Consider the following 17420-nt stretch of genomic DNA (forward strand, 5'->3'; position numbering starts at 1 on the left):
CTTTGTGTAAAAAAGTAATTTATTTTTACTTTTAGTAATTAATTTCCACTATAATTTAAACAAAAATTGTATTATGAGAAAAAAAATTCTGTAAAGAGGTTAATGTACTCACGCTGAAGTCCATTTTCAGTGTTCAATCACAGTTGAAAAGAAGTTGGAAACAACTGAGCTACAGTGTAATGTTTAGTAAGATTCAACAGCCTGACAACTTTCCTGAAGGCGGGGTATTAGAGAAACATTTGAATAAGTGACTCAGCAATCCTCTTAACAATACAATGAGTAGCAAACCCATCCACTGCAAGTTGAATGAACACACACCACACGCAGAGCAGCTATCACTGCCACACCAAAAACTTCAATCATTGAATCCTGTCATAGTGACCGACTAAAGGGGAACGTCTCGGTAACCCTAGTTCCCTGAAACAAGGGACTGGAGACGTCACGTCCCATCACCACAGTTTGCAGACGGCCGGGCACTGGATGCTCTGCTTTCTCAGTGAAAAAAGCTGATTTGGTATTGCACCTGATGCTCATTTTGTACTTGCGCGGTGGGGCGGCGCCAGCAGATGCAAATACCTGCATGCCAAGTTTATTGTCGTCTCTGCTCCCTACCTTCAGGGAACGAAGGTTACATACGTAACCGAGACGATTTGGTGACTTACACCCAACTCAGAAATGGAAAAAACAAAGATATTTACTTCCAAAACACTAGGGATGTGCCTGAAGCCGAATACCTAATTCGGAAGGGCACGGATAATGGCTTCAAAACGAATAACGAATTCATCCGAATAACAGAAAAAATATTCGCCCAAACATAATCACGTGTTTACTGGGACTGCGCTAAATTATAAAACCCTTAAAGCAACACTATGTAGTTTTTTTACCTTTAAATAATGTCTCTAAAATCATTTCAGTGATAGAACAACTTTTAACTGGACAAATTGTACTGTTGCTGCAACCTGAGCAGCCTCCTAGCTGCTACAAGCACACTCTGAAAGTGGCGGTGGAGGGTAGGAAACACAGCTCCGCCCCTCCCCCTGCAGTGGCGGTCCTGGCTAGATTTACGCCCTGGGCGAACCATCCCTTCGCCGCCCCCAGAAAAAATAATTACCCCCAAATCCCGCCACCAACATGTATTATTTTATTATATATAATCTTAAATACAAAAAGGTAACAAGAACAGAGAAAAACAAGATAAATAAATGTAATACAGTACACACACACACAAACACACGTCTGTTGGCCATGGCTGCTGTGGAAGTATCTGACTCCTCATTTTTGCCAGTGGGTGCTCTAACTCCAAAATATTTCAGAAGTGCCCCTGAATTTACAATTAAGATACAATATGTAAGTTAGATACACTTACATCACACATGCATCAGTTACCCAATTAAAATGACCATAACACATATTTTATTAGTTTATAGGATGTTAACAAATGCTAAGCATACACTACAAATTATTTAAAACGCTATCACTGTGTAGCTTACAAAATGGCATGTCAATTTATATTAGAAGTTATTTAAGTTCACATATAGCGTATATAGCAATAAAAAAGGACACAGTCAGGAGGTCTGTGTGAGTTTGCACTTGTTGTGTTGCAAACACAAGACTGTGTGTTGCCTATGGGTGAATTTAGTTGCATGACATGGTGCCTCAATTCTAATAGTTGCTAGTTCAGCAAAACTAAAACCAAAAAAACAGTCGTGTTCTGTGGCTAATAGCAACATATTAGCAAGAGGGCGAGGCTAATATAAATAACGTTAGCCTATTTCCTACTGTCACTCACGTCGTCACTCATAAATCGGCATACCTTTATAATTTTTCCTCATCTTCTTTTCTTCTTTTTCTGATCTGGGCAACTTATGGCTTCTTTGGTCTTTTAATTCGATCCATGGCATGATGATGATGAAGACTCGACATCATTAACTTTGCATTACATTTTGCCAACAACATCCGTTCGCCCGTCAATCAATCGGTGTCACGTGACGTGAGTCACGTAGATGACTCTACAGATGTTTTTTTTTCACAAAATCCAGTTGATAACATGTTCGGAGGTATATGGGTCTATGTTAATTTTAGGAATGAAAAATACAATTTATGTGGAAGCAGACGCAGCAGTTTGTGTTGTGTGGCCTTTGGCCTGGGATCAGTCTATCCCTCGCTCGCCCCCTATAAGGTGAGCGAGCGATTTGGAGTCGCAAGTTGGCCCGCCCCTTTCTCTCGTGCCTCTTCTGACACGCACACAACCTGTGTATGACTCTCAGCACTAACTTGACATGGAAATGAGCGTTAGTCTAAAAAACCGCTTTAATGTTTTTTTTTTTTTGTTTTTTTGAATGCGCTCGTGCGCCCTCACGTAGATTGCGCCCTGGGCGTTCGCCCACATTGCCCATAGCAAAAACCGGCCCTGTCCCCCTGCCTGAAGAAGAGTGTCTGATACCAGGCACTGTTGCGCTTTTCAACCACATGGGGGAGCTGTAAGTCATTTTTACATGGAAACTACATAGTGTTGCTTTAAAGCACGAATAATGTGTGTGTGAAGTGAATGAGTGCATTCTATAAAATGACATGAATTACATTTTCTGCGCGTCCATTATTTAGAAACGCAAGCTGTTTTGGAATTAGTTTAAAATCTCAAAAACGCTGCTAATATCAAACTTCTTTTAACCCAACTGTAAAAAATGACCCTTTTAGGTTTTTTTTGTTTTATTTAATTACACAAGACCAGAAAACCTTGATAAAATGCTGAACTCTGATAATAAAATATTCGTTAATAACTCCATGGGCTCTATTTTAACGATCTGAAACGCAAGTGCGAAGCGCAACGCGCAAGTGAGTTTGTGGGCGGATCTTGGGCGCTGTTGCTATTTTCCCGGCGTGAGAAATAACTCTTGCGCCGGGCGCAAATCAATAAGGGGTTGGTCTGAAGTAGGTTCATTATTCATAGGTGTGGTTTGGGCGTAACGTCAAATAAACCAATCAGAACGCTAGCCAACATTCCCTTTAAACGCAAGGGCGCAAGTTCCATGGCGGGTTGCTATTATTATGACGGATTTACCAGGCGCACGCCAGGAGCGGTTCACAGCCGAGGAGACCGACGTCCTTGTACGGGGGAATCCCACGCTTGCCAGCATAAATCGGGCACGCCGTGTAACGGGAGGTGGATCTGCCTCAGGACTTGACGCCAGCAGAGGACATCGCTGCGTCCACCCTCACCGCTGAAAGGGTTTGGGGGCTTTGAAATCGGACCCAAGAAACGCAAGCAAGGTCCAACCCCAAAGTACTCTTACAAATCAAGTTCATATACATTAAGGTTTCTTATGAAAACATTTTAACTATTATTTACATAAAATAAACGTAATACAGCCACACAACAAAGTTATGAAAATATTTTAATCGATATTTGCATGAGAATAAATAAAAACTATCACCACAATGCTCACCACTATGATTCCCCTTATCTCGTGTATTAATATTTTTAAGTGTAACAATTTATGATTTGCAAAAATAACTGTTGCATCTGTGTAGATTAGATAAGCAAAGTGTATGCGCGTTGTGCACGCTATACATTATGGTCAAGCATGCGCCCTTAAAATAGCATAATGAACCACGCGCAACGCGCCACTGACTTTAGACTAGTTTTTTTTGTTAGTAGCGCAATTGTTTTTTGAAACTGCAAAATAGCATAAGAGATGGTTTGCGCCGCAACACGCCTCCTTTTTGCGCTGAACCGCCCAGGGAGCGCAAGTTCATTCCCTAGTTTGCTGACGTGCATCTGTGGAGGGAAAAACCCCGCTGTGCGCCGGCGCAAAATACGAATGATACATGCGTCACTGACAAAGTCAATTGCGCTGGGTGCAAGATAGGGCCCCATGTCTCCGTGGGACTCACAGATGATCTTTTTATAACTTCAAGTTAAAGCAAGCTTCATTGTCAATCTAGGTGAATATAAAATAAATAAGTACATAGATAAAAATATGAAAATGTAACATTTTAAAAGCAAAAGTTAAACTGAAGATTACTATAACATGAATTACAATAAATATAAAAATAAAGTAAGTAAATAAAAACTGAAACATTTGAATTAAATCTTTCTAATTACATATTGTTTAAAATCATGTCAAAACTGTCAAAACTGATTTTTAAATAAGAGAGCATATTGTTATTTGAAATTTTAAACGAATATCTGATTATTTATTAATTTAGATGAAGATTAATGAGAAAGGTTTTTTTTAACAATTTGTTCTGTTCGCGCAAACGCTATGGACTTGGATAATAAGCAAGTTTGTTGTAATGCTTACTATGCTTTCGTAAATTCTTGTCAAATTTTTGAACTATTCTGTCAGTGCACATACTTGCGTGTCTGTGCGTTGCGTTTTGGATCTGTCAGTCAGCGCGAGTCTCGTCGATCTTAATAACTTTTTAACATAAATTCCTGCATGTTATTAAATCGAAACCAAGATGTCAGACATGACACGCATCTTAGTATATTAGGTTCATCATTTCACTATCAGAAAACGTACAAATAACGATTATTTTAGATGTTTAATTACAATTTGAATCACTAGAAGAGGGATTAATGTAGGCTATTTATTTTTTCTGAAAACCTCCAACTCATTTAGACAGAATGGGTCACAAAACACTCTTTGTCCAGCATCTAAAAGGGACACTCCACTTTTTTTTGAAAATATGCTCATTTTCCAGCTCCCCTAGAGTTAAACATTTGATTTTTTACCGTTTTGGAATCCATTCAGCTGATCTCTGTCTGGTGCTAGCACTTTTAACATAGCTTAGCACAATCCATTGAATCTGATTAGACCATTAGCATCGTGCTAAAATATAACCAAAGTGTTTCAATATTTTTCCTATTTAAAACTTCTAGGACTTTGCTGATGTAACATGGCTGCAGCAGGCGTAGTGATATTATGCACTGCCTGAAAATAGTCCCCTGCCATTGAAAGTAACCAAGGGGACTATTTTCGGGCAGTGCGTAATATCACTACGCCTGCTGCAGCCATGTTACATCAGCAAAGTCATTTTGTAACTAGAAGAGTCAAGTTTTAAATAGGAAAAATATCAAAACTTTCACAAATTCAGGAGATTGTCTTCTGAGTAAGAGAAAAAGGCCTAAAGCACATTTGCTTGGCCCTGTGTAACTAAAGTAGCTGTGCTAGTTAGTTAACCTGCTCACCCATATAGTTTTTCACTAATATCTACATTTCATCACTAGACAGTTCATTTGCGACTACTTGAGATGATCACATTTTAGGACTTCTGAAATAAGCGCTTACTCATCATACCTATAAGGTTTTATGTGTGCAACACCAGTTTGACTAGATTATAACAGCTCTGAGAGTCAAAATGCTGTCCTCTGCTGGTTATCAGAATGAACTGAACTGCTACAATCCTGGATTTTAAGAGGGTTAAGGTTTACTCTGAAGCATCTACTGCAATGTGATTAAGTTGGACAGACAGGTTTATTAATAGAGAGAGGTTAAAATAATGGAGTAGTGTCCTGAAGAAGGGTGAGCCACTAAAAAAGGTGTTTATTTACATACATCATCATCATCACATTGACAAAAGCTTAGTATTAAGTTTTTCAACAACATTTTAGCATAAGCTACAGTGATATTGTTTTTATAATCTGTGTTGGTGTAGGTTGTAGGAATCATTTGATTTGGATTTTTATTTATTTATTTACAGCTCATGAAGATTGTATACCGTAAATGCAGATGTGCAAAGGTGTTAAAACAACATAAAACACTATAATGTTTATTGATGCAGGTCTTGCATTTTGTGCACGAATACATGAGCAGTGTGTCACAAAAACATGTAAAAGGAAGTGACAGTATCACTCCCAAAGACCAGCCCTCCCATCTAACATATCCCCACCAAACTTCAAACCACTGACATAGTTTGAATATTAAACCTCAGTTATGTCTAGCTAAATAGAGTTTTGCCTATCAATAAGATAGAAATGTTTCTTACTGGACTTCTTACTGGTTAAACAAGACTGCCAGTGAAGGAACTGAGATTGGCATTTTTGTTCTTTGATGGATCTGGATTTTAAAACTATTGTGAGTATATTTTCTTTATAGTTTATTAAGTTGTTATTGGATTTTTTAGGGGAATAAGACACAGAAAGTACACTTAAAAAAACAGAAAAACTGAATCAAGATGAAGGAGAGCAAGCAAACATGTCAGATACGACAGCTTCACACATTATAGACAGTAGGCGTATAGGGTGAGCGGGGCACAAACTAACATGGGGTTAATTGTAACACGGCTACTTTAAATATTTATACAGGCCCGATCTGTGCTTTTGGTCTTTTTCTTTTACTGTCAGAAGATGATTAGAGGTAAACTAAAAGATAAACAAAATTTTCTAGCAGGTGTTACAACAAACCATCAGTTTGTTTACAATTAGCCATATGTTGTACAATTTGCACTCCTGTCACTGTCAGTGTCGGTGTAATTGTACGATAACGGTAGGTCCCGCCATGGGCGGAAATCCCGGGGGGGTCGGGGGGGACAGGACCCCCCCTATCTGAGGGTTGTCCCCCCTAAATTATCATTAGAATATGTGTATTGAAAATAATTTAATGATTTATAATACTTAAACTAGTTGTGTAAGAAGTGAAACAATACAAATGCAAACGGAGCAACAACAAAAAAACGTTTTAAATATTTGGATTCCCCCTCCCTTGCCTCACAGTGGTTTGGTCCACTGCCCACGCCCCTTTTACCTCACCACCACACATTCCGGTGGTAGAGAAGTGTACGGAGCCGACGCGTTAATAAGCTATATACAATACAACGTTTCCCATCACTTATCAGTTTATCCTCATATGTTTTAAAACTGGACTATTTTGACATATAAACATGAACATATTTCGTTTTCTGAGAACAGAAGCAGATAAACGATCAAGAAAACATTTTTATGCATTCATGCAGAGGTGAGGCAGAGCTGAAAGTAACAAATTACATTTACTCACCTTGCTGTAACTGAGTTTTTTGTGTACTTTTACTTTGAGTAGTTTTTAAAATCTGTACTTTACTTTTACTTAAGTATGTTTAAAGTATTGTTGGTTACTTCGCTACATGTTAAATCATATCCGTTACTGAGTAAAAATAAATAAAAAAGTAAGGTGATAAAGACGCGCCACGGTCGGATGATTGATTGATGGGCGGGGGAACGCGCAAAAAGAACCATGGAGAGGGACGAGACAGGCGCAGGCTAATGCAGACCCTCAATTCAATTCTTACGAAAGAAACCCCTGGCCATTGACGCAAAGCGATTGTTTCATTCAGGTAGGGTTCATGCTCTTGAGTACGGAGTTTGAGAATTGCCGACCGTGTTTAACCGCTAATTTGCACGATGCATTTTTAATACATGCGCATTATCTTCCGAGGTCTAGCAGCTTCGCGTCAAGTCAAACAACTTGAGAACGTCCTCGAGAATGCGCAGATCATTAGACATTGCAGAGAGAGAGAGAGCGCGAGAGAGATAGATTGAAAGACATCAGGTACACAGGTCTGGGAGCTAATAAACGTGTAAAGGATGTATAGTGTATAGCCATGGCACTCATCTCATTATATGTTCATTTATGTATATAGTTTAATAACAATGTATGTTACCAGCAATACATCAATTACAACCTTCATATAATGATTGTATTTACTAGCTGCTGACCTCATATTATTTTTGCTTCAAAAGTGCATAACTCACCTGTAAAAATCATTAAATAATTCCATAAATGTTTCTTAGTTATAAAAAGCTTTTTATTTTATTAACATTTGTTATTGCACTTTAATTGTAGAGATGTTTACAATTAAAAACATAGTTTGAGATGTATATATCCTTCCTTTGTGAACTATACTAGAAACCTCTCCCCGCTGTAAAAAAGTAACTCTTAAAATTAAAATGACTTTTTACTTGAGTAGATTTTTAGACCAGTAACTTTACTTTTACTTAAGTAAAATATTATTAAAGTAACTTTACTATTACTTAAGTAGAAAATTGTATTACTCTTTTCACCTCTGCATTCATATGTATTAAAATTAAATTTGCGTCCGTTCATAGAGAAAGAGAAACGTTTTCTATCTGTACCCATTTCCTTGCAAGTACAATTTTGCCTGTATTATTGGTGTCCCCTTCAAAAATTGTTCTTGAAAAATTTTATGTTTATTGTCCCCCCCAACATTTAGATGAGATTTTCGCCCCTGGGTCCCGCAAACAAACTTTAATTGTTAATTTTTAGCAGAGATGTGTGTGTTGATTGTGTAAAAATATTAATCTAACTTAAATTAATTGTGAATGAAAAAGCCAAAGTCAAAAAGCGTTAGTTTGTTCCCCACTCTCCCCTACTGTTTAGACGACTTCTAACTGAAGAACATGTATTTGAAATGTTGCTTTTGACATACACTGCTGGGTTATTTTCAACTCAGTGTTTAGTTAAAAAGGCACAAACCCAACCACTGGGTTAAATTAATCCAGAAAATATTTCGGTTTACTTTTTGACTCAATGCTAGGTTGAAAATATTGCAATGTGTACACTGTAAAAAATAACCCAGCACTTTTAGAGTGTATACAGTACATATTCATACACAGGGATAGTATTACCTATGGCTTATAATTTCAAGCAAGAAGTTACATGTGTAATTTATTATGATTTAAAAAACAACAGTTCTGAAAATGTGTAAAGACCTCAAGTAGTGGATGGGGAAGACTCCAAACGATGTCATCGCCAGCTCAGACAAAGACCTCAGGGACTTTATTCGTAAGTGCAGCGGTGGATTTGTGTTCTTCAATAACAAGGATGTGGAAGACTCTGAGCAGGTGAGCAAACTTCTGGTGAAGATTGAGACCTTGATGGCCGTTAATGGCAGAAGCTGCTACACAACGTCCCTTTTCCCAGCTTCAGAAAGGAAGATAAGAGAGAAACAGAAGAAGATACTGTAGCATAGAGAAAGAAAGATAGCACAGAAGGAGAAAGAACTGGAGGAGAATTATAAAGATGAGGAGTTAGAGAGGAAGAAACGCGAGCTCTGGAGAGAGGAAGAAGAAAATGCACGGAAACTAGCGGAGAATCCACAAAGACGAAAATCTCTGTCAGGAAATCTCACCAAAACCCATTTATCTGTAGCAAAATCACAGACCATAAAATGATCCAACCTTCATGATATATATTGTATGTTTTTATTGATAGAAATTTAACATTTCCTCAAGTGACACTCGAGAGAAAGAACTTTGTATTAAGTTTTACATAGTTTCCTGGCTGCGTGTAAACTCTATTCTATGCAGGGTTTATTTTGTTACTGTATATTATTATTGTTTATATTAATTATGTTTACTATTATATTTGTATTAAAAGAGTTTCGTTGCAAAACGAGATCCGTTTTTAAATTTTTTGTCAAAACATGTATTATTATGTTATCATGTTATTATTTTGTTTTATGGTGCTACTAATTGACCGATTTGTGGCCAGAGAGCCGTGCATCTGTTTGCGTATCCTGTGCGCTTTCGTCATTGGCGGAGAAGTCGGTCAATCCCACCTTTCCAGTAAACACGACTTGTGATTGGACTGTACGTCAGCAGACAGCAAAGCATTGGCCAAGAGCAGAAGGCCCTCCCTCCACGCTTTTTTTTAAGTTGTGAGGTTGCGAGGCTTTATTTTCGCTCTGAGTTTCAGAGCAGAGCTGCGTGACAACGCTGCCACAAATCACGTGAGTCGCAAGCTCGCAACTTTGTGGGCGTATCTCCGCAAAGTGGGTGTTGTAAACTTAGCTCTGAAAAAATAGTCTGCAAAGGAGTGCAAATGTAATGTAATGTAATAAGTTTAGCCCTTTCAAACCTCAGTTTTCAGAGTTTCAAAACTTTTTTTAACCTATTTGCACACCAGTTTTCAGTTCACCATTTACAAGGTTTCAAACCTGGAAAACAAACTATACAGTGGGAGAACACTGACAAATTTGAAACTCTGAAAAATTGTTTGCGCAACATCGTAAAAAAGATGTTGCGGTTCCAAAAAAGGAAATCTCAAAAACAACATAATGTTTGCAGATATATTTTTATTTTTTTACATTTTGCAAGCTTGCAAATCTTATTTTTCGATGTTGCAAAACTTTTTTTTGTAAGATTTTGAGTTTGCGAACACTAAATTTCAACCTTTCAGAGCTTTATTTTCAGTTTTGAATCCTGGCAGGATTTAAATCCCATAAAGTTCAGGAAGTAGTGCAGCCTATCGGAATGCACAACCAAAAAACGAGAATTCTGAAAATTTTGAAAGTTTTGCAACGAAACTCTTTATTTAGTTAATAATTATTAGTAAGTGAAAGAATGGTAAGACACATTCAACAACTAATTAAGTGTAGCACACATCCATGAAGTATGAAATTAGAATAAATGAAAATATCATTTACGGGCGGTAACCTTCATTCCTGTAAGTTTAGGCAACTTTAAAAGACCCATCTGAAAACAAGTAAAGGGACCAAGTTACAACACAGGTAACCTATAGTTTAATGTTTAATTTCCTTATTTAAATTAAGTAAAAGTGGGCAATATACATGACCAGTTATTCCTTTTCTCACCTTATTGAGAGTCTTAAGGGTGTATCCATAGCATTTTATGCTTTTTTTCCAGTCTTTTTGTGTCCCCTTTCCACCCAATTTCTCAAGTTCTCCAGGGGTTATGTACTTTCCCCCAATGGAAATAAAATTCTTTTCATCTGAAAGGAAGAGTGAAATGGGATGTGAGATAATATTCATCAAAATCTACACTTTCCAAATTATTTTGAAGATTAAAGTCATCATTGAAGTTTTTTCTCTGGGCACTACTTATAATCTTAAAGCTTATTTTTTTTAAATACTTTTTTTATCTTTACATTGCTCCTTTTTTTGCTACATTACATTAGCTACGTTTACATGCAAACAAATAATTAGTTTGTAATCACATTGATGGCTCCATCAGATTGAAAAGCCTTCATGTAAACACCTTAATCAATACGATTGAGGTCGATCGGATGCAAATTTGGATCGTATTGAAGGGGGTGGTGTCCTATCTGTGATCCGATCAGCAGGAGAAAGTACGCATGCAAACGCGTGAAATGTAATATTTTCTCAGTCGTATGCAAAAATATATTGTGCACATACAACGAAGAATTGTGTTTCAGTTCACGTCTATATTTACCTGTGATGATTCTTGTCACAGAAACATGCAATAGCAAGGCAACTTTGACTTTGTACATTTATCCATAGATAAAGTAAAGCGTGAACTCGACGAGAGATGCTGTGCATTACGTGGCGTTGCCAAGTCCTCTGCTTTTTTGAGTGCAGATTTGGGATACAGTTTAAATTGTTTCCACACGTTTTTTCCTGCGAGTTAAAGATGAAAGGATGGCATTTGGGCTGTAAATACCCATTGGGATGCTTTTGGGATATTTTTGTCCATTGAGCTGTTTTTTTGATACACGAATCTGGGAACCCTGGCTGTGCGCTTGCACAGACGTTTGTTTCAGATTACATATAATGTACATGCAAATGAACATTTAAATCGGATTGCAATGTTTAGGCCGCATGGAGACTGTATTGTTCCAACCTTTAATTGGATTAAATTCAGTCGGATTGACAAAATTTTGTGCATGTAAACATAGACAGGGTGACAGAAAATGGTGGGATATCATTTTGGTTTTAGTGATGCCCTTGGAGAGGACAAATACTGTATGATGGAGGGTGATTTCAGCTTCATAAAATAATAAAGTAACTTACTGAAGAGTCTTTTTCTGACCAGTACAGCTTTTTTATCCCCACATGTTACAGGCAGCAGTTTCTTGTGCTTAATCAAGGTGTTGAGATCCTTTTTTCCCTCTTGAATGAAGAAAATTGAAAGGACAAAAATGTTGACTAAATTGTACATGGGGGTTGATGTTGTTGCATACAGTATAACGGAGAACTGACCATAAAATTGTACATTTGTGCCGTATACTATGGAAGGTTTTCTCTGCTTACAGAGCTGATTCAAACGCTCATTCAAATAAAACAGCATTTGCATTAGATTCGCACATACAAAACAGTGTTTTAAGAATTGTTTACATTTCAAAACAAAGGAGGAACCAACAATATAGATAGAAGTGACTGGCCCATTGAAATACCGTTTTGTATGTGTGCAGTTCATTTACGCGTCAGCTCCATATTGTCTTAACTGAATGCTTCTCAGCTCAATGTACAGAGTATAGACGCAGAGAGAGACACAGAATGTGTACAGAGAGGTTCATCCAAACGGAAAGAAACATCGCTAAAGGGGTCTAAAAGTTGTTAAGTCTAGCAATAAAGTCAGCAAGCTGGCATGGCCACACTGCCTCAGACAGTAAAAAAGTGCAGCATGAAGTTAAAACAACTTGGTTTTGCAAGTCAATTTAACTTAATATTTTAATTTTGGCTTGTGATAAGTTGACATTGCTTATAAAATCAAGTTGAAATTGTTAAACTTACTTTTTTAAGTTGAAGTAACATAAAAAAGGTTTCTTTTTTTACAGTACACAGAGTCTTTTGCATAGAAGTTGACTTTGAAAATAAAAACTATTTTTGGGTGACCATTAATAGAAAACCTTTTAAAAAGAATTTGCAGTTTATTTTCACATTTGCCTTTCAATTTGATTATTCAAGATGTAGTGAAAATGCATTATCATATATTTTAAATTTTGGCACAATTTTGTATAGGCTACAGTTTTCTATAATAAAATTGTAAAAAAAAGTTTGTTTCATTAATTCATTTAAAATTGTCAGAAAAAAACTTCCATAGTATACACACATACACAGGTTTGGTTTCTGGTGTAGGCTATATTAGTATTTCTGCTCAGTTAACTCACTTTTTTTTATTTGTCCAGCTGTCTTCTGGGTGTTAGTGCTCTGAGATGATGGTCCAGCTTGGTTACTCTCACTGTTGCTCTTCAAGCCACTCGTGTTTACATTTTTGATCAGTTCAGACAGTTCAGGATACCTTGTCAAAATATGCTCCTGGTTCACACACTTCCAGAACTTTTCAACATGAGGTTGTTTACGGCTTTCAATAAACTCCAAAAGTTTGTACACACTGTCTTCATTGCTATTGAGCTCATATATTTTCTTAATGATAAAAGAAGATATTAAACAGAAAAATGTTGAGAAAAACCAGTCACAGCTATTTTAATTACAGTAAAGTTTTAAAAAAAATTCTATATCTGTAAAGTTGAGCAATGTAGGCTAACGTGCATTATTTGTTGCTGCATTGACTGCAATCTGCTGTATTTCTAGCTGTGGTACAACTGTGTATTAAAAGTTTATTAGAGTTTAGAAAATGTACCACTTGCTGGTATAAAACAGTACAAAAAAAAACCCTTGCAGGCAAAGTCCTTTAATGTACAGTACTGTACAGGGCTGAGTTTCCCGATTTCTTTATTAACACAAAAGAAAGTACAGTAAATGATGACAAAATTACGAGATATCTGGCAACCCTAACAATGGTTACCTGCTGAACGTGCTGCCATAGCATAAAATGCAAATGGAGTCAGGAGCCGTTTCTCGATGTCAAAGATACTTCCTTGGCAGGACTAGTCCTTACAAGTCACTTCCTTCAGAGGCTAGGCGAGGCTCCTCTTAAGCATTCGGAGAAGACGTTAAATGGAACAGGCTAGCAAGTGCACGTCATTGCGTCATTGCGTGATTGAAAGGTGTGCTTTCGGTGCTGCGCGCATAGGATTGTGGGTGATTTCAGCGCGTGAAGAGCGCGAAGGATACGCATATGCATCCTTTCCTGTATATGGGATATTTCTCGAACGAAGGACTCAGTCCTTGGCTGAAATTTCGAGGATCCTCGACATTGGAACAGTCCTTTGACGGACGTCGATGACGTAGCATCCTCGAAATTCTGGCTTCCGATGATCCTTCCTTGACATTGAGAAACGGCTAGGGTCTTGAGAAAATCGATTTGTTACTTTCGCCCTGTGTTACTTTCGACCCCGCTCTCCCCTATAGATTAAGCCAAGACAAGTTGCCAGTTGTCATACAAGTGACCTCGAAACCTCTTGCGTTACCATGCACTTATGGATTCATGATTACTTCAGATCACTCATAGATCTATAAGGATTTTCAAATACTACTTAAGTTACAATGCTTTTGGAAAACGGCCTTAAGCCTGATTTATATTATCGTTTTTACGACCTACTTAGGTCTACGATACTTTTGGAAAACGCAGCCCTGAATAGTCTTGTTTATGTGGGGTAGCATACAAAAGAGTAAAAGTTATTATTATTTGACATCCATGATAAGGGTAACAAAATCAAGCTTACAAATTGGTTTTCTGTAATAATATCATTGTCCTTGAGATGACGAAGAAGCATCATTGGGTCTTTGATTGTAGCCATCTTTGTCTTGTTTTGGCGGAAAAGGTCAAATAAGTTATCCATAGTATTGTTGTTTTTAATCCACTTGCTTCTGCTAAAGAGAACATACAAGTAGACTAACTGACTTTTATCAGAATTTAGAAACTAGAGTGTAATGGTTCTGTCATGTAGTCATGTCTCTTATTTTGAAGTTCTCATGTTCATGTCTTTTATTTTGATATCATTCATTGCCATGTTTGTCTCTAGTTTCCCTGTTCCCTGATGTGTCATGTTCTCATTGGTTCCCTTGTTCTATGTGTCATGTTTTTATTGGTTCACTCTCTGTATATACAGCCTTCATGTTTCCATTGTCTCTTGTTGGTTATTAAATGTAGTTGTATGTGCTGTCTTCGTGTCATGCCACGGTTATTCTTGTTCCTGTTTCTGTTTTATTGTCATACCATGGATTATTGGATTATAGCAAACTTAACTGCACTTAGATCCTGTCTCATATCATGTTTGGACAGACACATTACATAGATGCTTTCTAAAAACCTACAAAATCTACATATAAAACTCTTCTGTAAATTTTTTGTCATTAACAAATGGAAAACGGTATGGGTGTGTATGTGTGTGTTATTCATGTTCTAAGTTGGATTTCTGTCTAATCTGTTTATGTTATTCTTGTTATTCAAGCCAGCCATCGCTCCAGGCCCAGACCACAACTCAGAATCTGATCGTTTTTAAGTTAAATCAACAAAAATTACATTTTTTTAGCAAGTTTTCACTAGTCAAGAAAGTTTAAATGAATTGTAATTTTAAGTTAAATTAACTTAAAAATGTAAGTGCAAAAAAGATTTTTTTTTACAGCGTGACAGTATTAAAAACAAAAGAAAGATCCCGAACACTGAAACTAGTAAAAAATATAAAAATAAAAACAATAGTGTTCTAAAATATCTTACTGTAAGTTTCATTATCCCTTAATTAAAGCAGTGATTCTCAAACTAGGGGGCCCCCCGGGGGGGGGGGGGGGGAGGGGTAGTTGTGACTGGGGGCCCCAGTTTTATGACATTTTATAAAATACATTAATTTATCATGAATTCTGTGTAATTGAACTTAAAAATAAGCCTACTAACCAACAGAACTACTTTGTACAATTTAATATGTTTTGTTTAATTAAAATGTTAAATTTTAGAATTGTTTTGTCATACCTTTTCTTTGGGGGGCCGCAAAGGAATGCACCGTACAGAAGAGGGGCCGCACGCTAAAAAAGTTTGAGAACCACTGCCTTAAAGATTAATGTTTATCCTTCATACCCTCTAAAATATCAATGTAAAAGCAATTTTACAAAGCACACTATAACAATTGGTACCAGACATTAGACTACTTATCTCTATGTAAAGCAAAACAATCCTTCTAATCCTGGTAATATGCAGTGCAATTTCGGTATGGGAACGTTGATGTCCTTTGATAAAGATTGTGATGATTAATAGTAGTAAATTAATAAGATTAACAGAGGAAAGGTGTAAAACTTACAAATGTATTTTAGTGCAAAATGTTGGGTGTGATAATGAAATTATGAATGTTATATATAATATAATGTTTAGTATAATATAATGTAATATATAATATAATATATAATATAATGTCATATAATGTTACAAATAATATAATATTGTACACTAAAAAACATTAAAAATCACTACCTGACACTTCTTCACACTGCAGCTCCAATGTAAAGCAGCTCGTTGACATTCCTGTTTTAATGTAAACACCACACCTACATTTGGAAATGGAAACTGAACTTTTCTCATTTGAGCTGGCACATTCAACTTACAGTATATAACATTCAACCTATATAACTATATATTTTTTTTCTATTAAAGGTCCCGTTCTTTCTGTGTTTTTGAAGCTTTGATTGTGTTAACACTGCGCAGTATAACCTGTGTTCATGTTTCACGTGTAAAAAACACGTTATTTTTCACACATTTTACTTATCTGTATAGCGTTGTTTTCAATGTCCTAAAATGGGCTGATGTCTTCCTTGTTCTATGAAGTCCCTCATTCATAAATTCAAATGGAGTTCTGATTGTGTGGTTTGTTTATTGTGTTGTGATTGGATAGCAGCATAGCTTGCCATTAGCTTAGCTGGTGACTGACATATTCCTGTGGGCGGAGTTTAGCAAAAAAACTGTTCTACTGACGTCATTAAAGCAGGAAGTAGAGGACTGTAGTCCAAACCAGCCGTTCCCTGTAGGCTTTGAAAGCGATTTCTGTTAAAGAAAATAAATCGCCTGTCAGTAAACTTTGAGCTTTATCATTTTACAGGTATTTTTATGCTATTTTAGCAACATTACACACTTTTAGGGTTTAAAAAATGGGATCAGAAAAAACGTCACTTTGAAGGACTGCAAGTAATAACTGTAATTTGGCGAACTGTAATTAAAAATTAAGTGCTTTGCATTTTTTTCTGCATTTTGTGTAAAACTTTAAATTTGAAAATGTATGGATAACATTTATTATATTATATAATAACAATTATATTTTAGCATTAGAAACCCGGCCTACTGTGACTAAAGAGTACTGTATACACACACCTTTTATTTATATATTTTACTTTTCCTTTTTCTTTTCATTAACAATTCTAGTTTAAGAAAAATGGCATACTGAAGATTTACATCGAGGGTGTAGTTGTGTTATGACAACCACACCAACACACACAAACAATGACAAAAAAAACTGGGGGAAGGGTTATTATTGTTTTTGTGGTGCTGAAAATGGGAAAACTCATTCAGCATGATCTTTTACTTGCTTATGGTTACTTTTAGCTTGCATTCACAATGCTATGGTCCAGTTTAAGGTATCATATTTAAAATCACACATTCTTAAGATATAAAGAGCAAAGCGAACAATTGTTTTACTTTTTAAATCCCGAAAAGAATTTAGAGATGCATCCTGATTGGTTTGACTTTTATTCCAGATGTTTTTTGGGGGGAGGGAGGTTGGTAGGGTTCAGACAGAATTTTGTATTTAAGGATTATTTTCCAGCTCAAATTTAGC

The 17420-nt window shown here is 36.5% G+C and overlaps 1 protein-coding gene across 1 annotated transcript; it reads right to left on the reverse strand.

Annotated features, from left to right (window-relative positions):
- Nucleotides 1–10370: 10370 nt before the first annotated feature.
- LOC135768326 (uncharacterized) lies at nucleotides 10371–14471 on the reverse strand. The gene is made up of 5 exons (XM_065277563.2): nucleotides 14328–14471; nucleotides 12870–13125; nucleotides 11770–11868; nucleotides 10594–10730; nucleotides 10371–10474 (listed from the first exon to the last, which is right to left on the reverse strand). Exons 1-5 carry the CDS (start codon nucleotides 14442–14444, stop codon nucleotides 10418–10420), a joined length of 666 nt encoding a protein of 221 aa, XP_065133635.2. The 5' UTR covers nucleotides 14445–14471; the 3' UTR covers nucleotides 10371–10417.
- Nucleotides 14472–17420: the final 2949 nt, after the last annotated feature.

Source organism: Paramisgurnus dabryanus, chromosome 3 (assembly GCF_030506205.2).
Source record: "Paramisgurnus dabryanus chromosome 3, PD_genome_1.1, whole genome shotgun sequence".
NCBI classification, from domain to species: Eukaryota; Metazoa; Chordata; class Actinopteri; order Cypriniformes; family Cobitidae; genus Paramisgurnus; species Paramisgurnus dabryanus.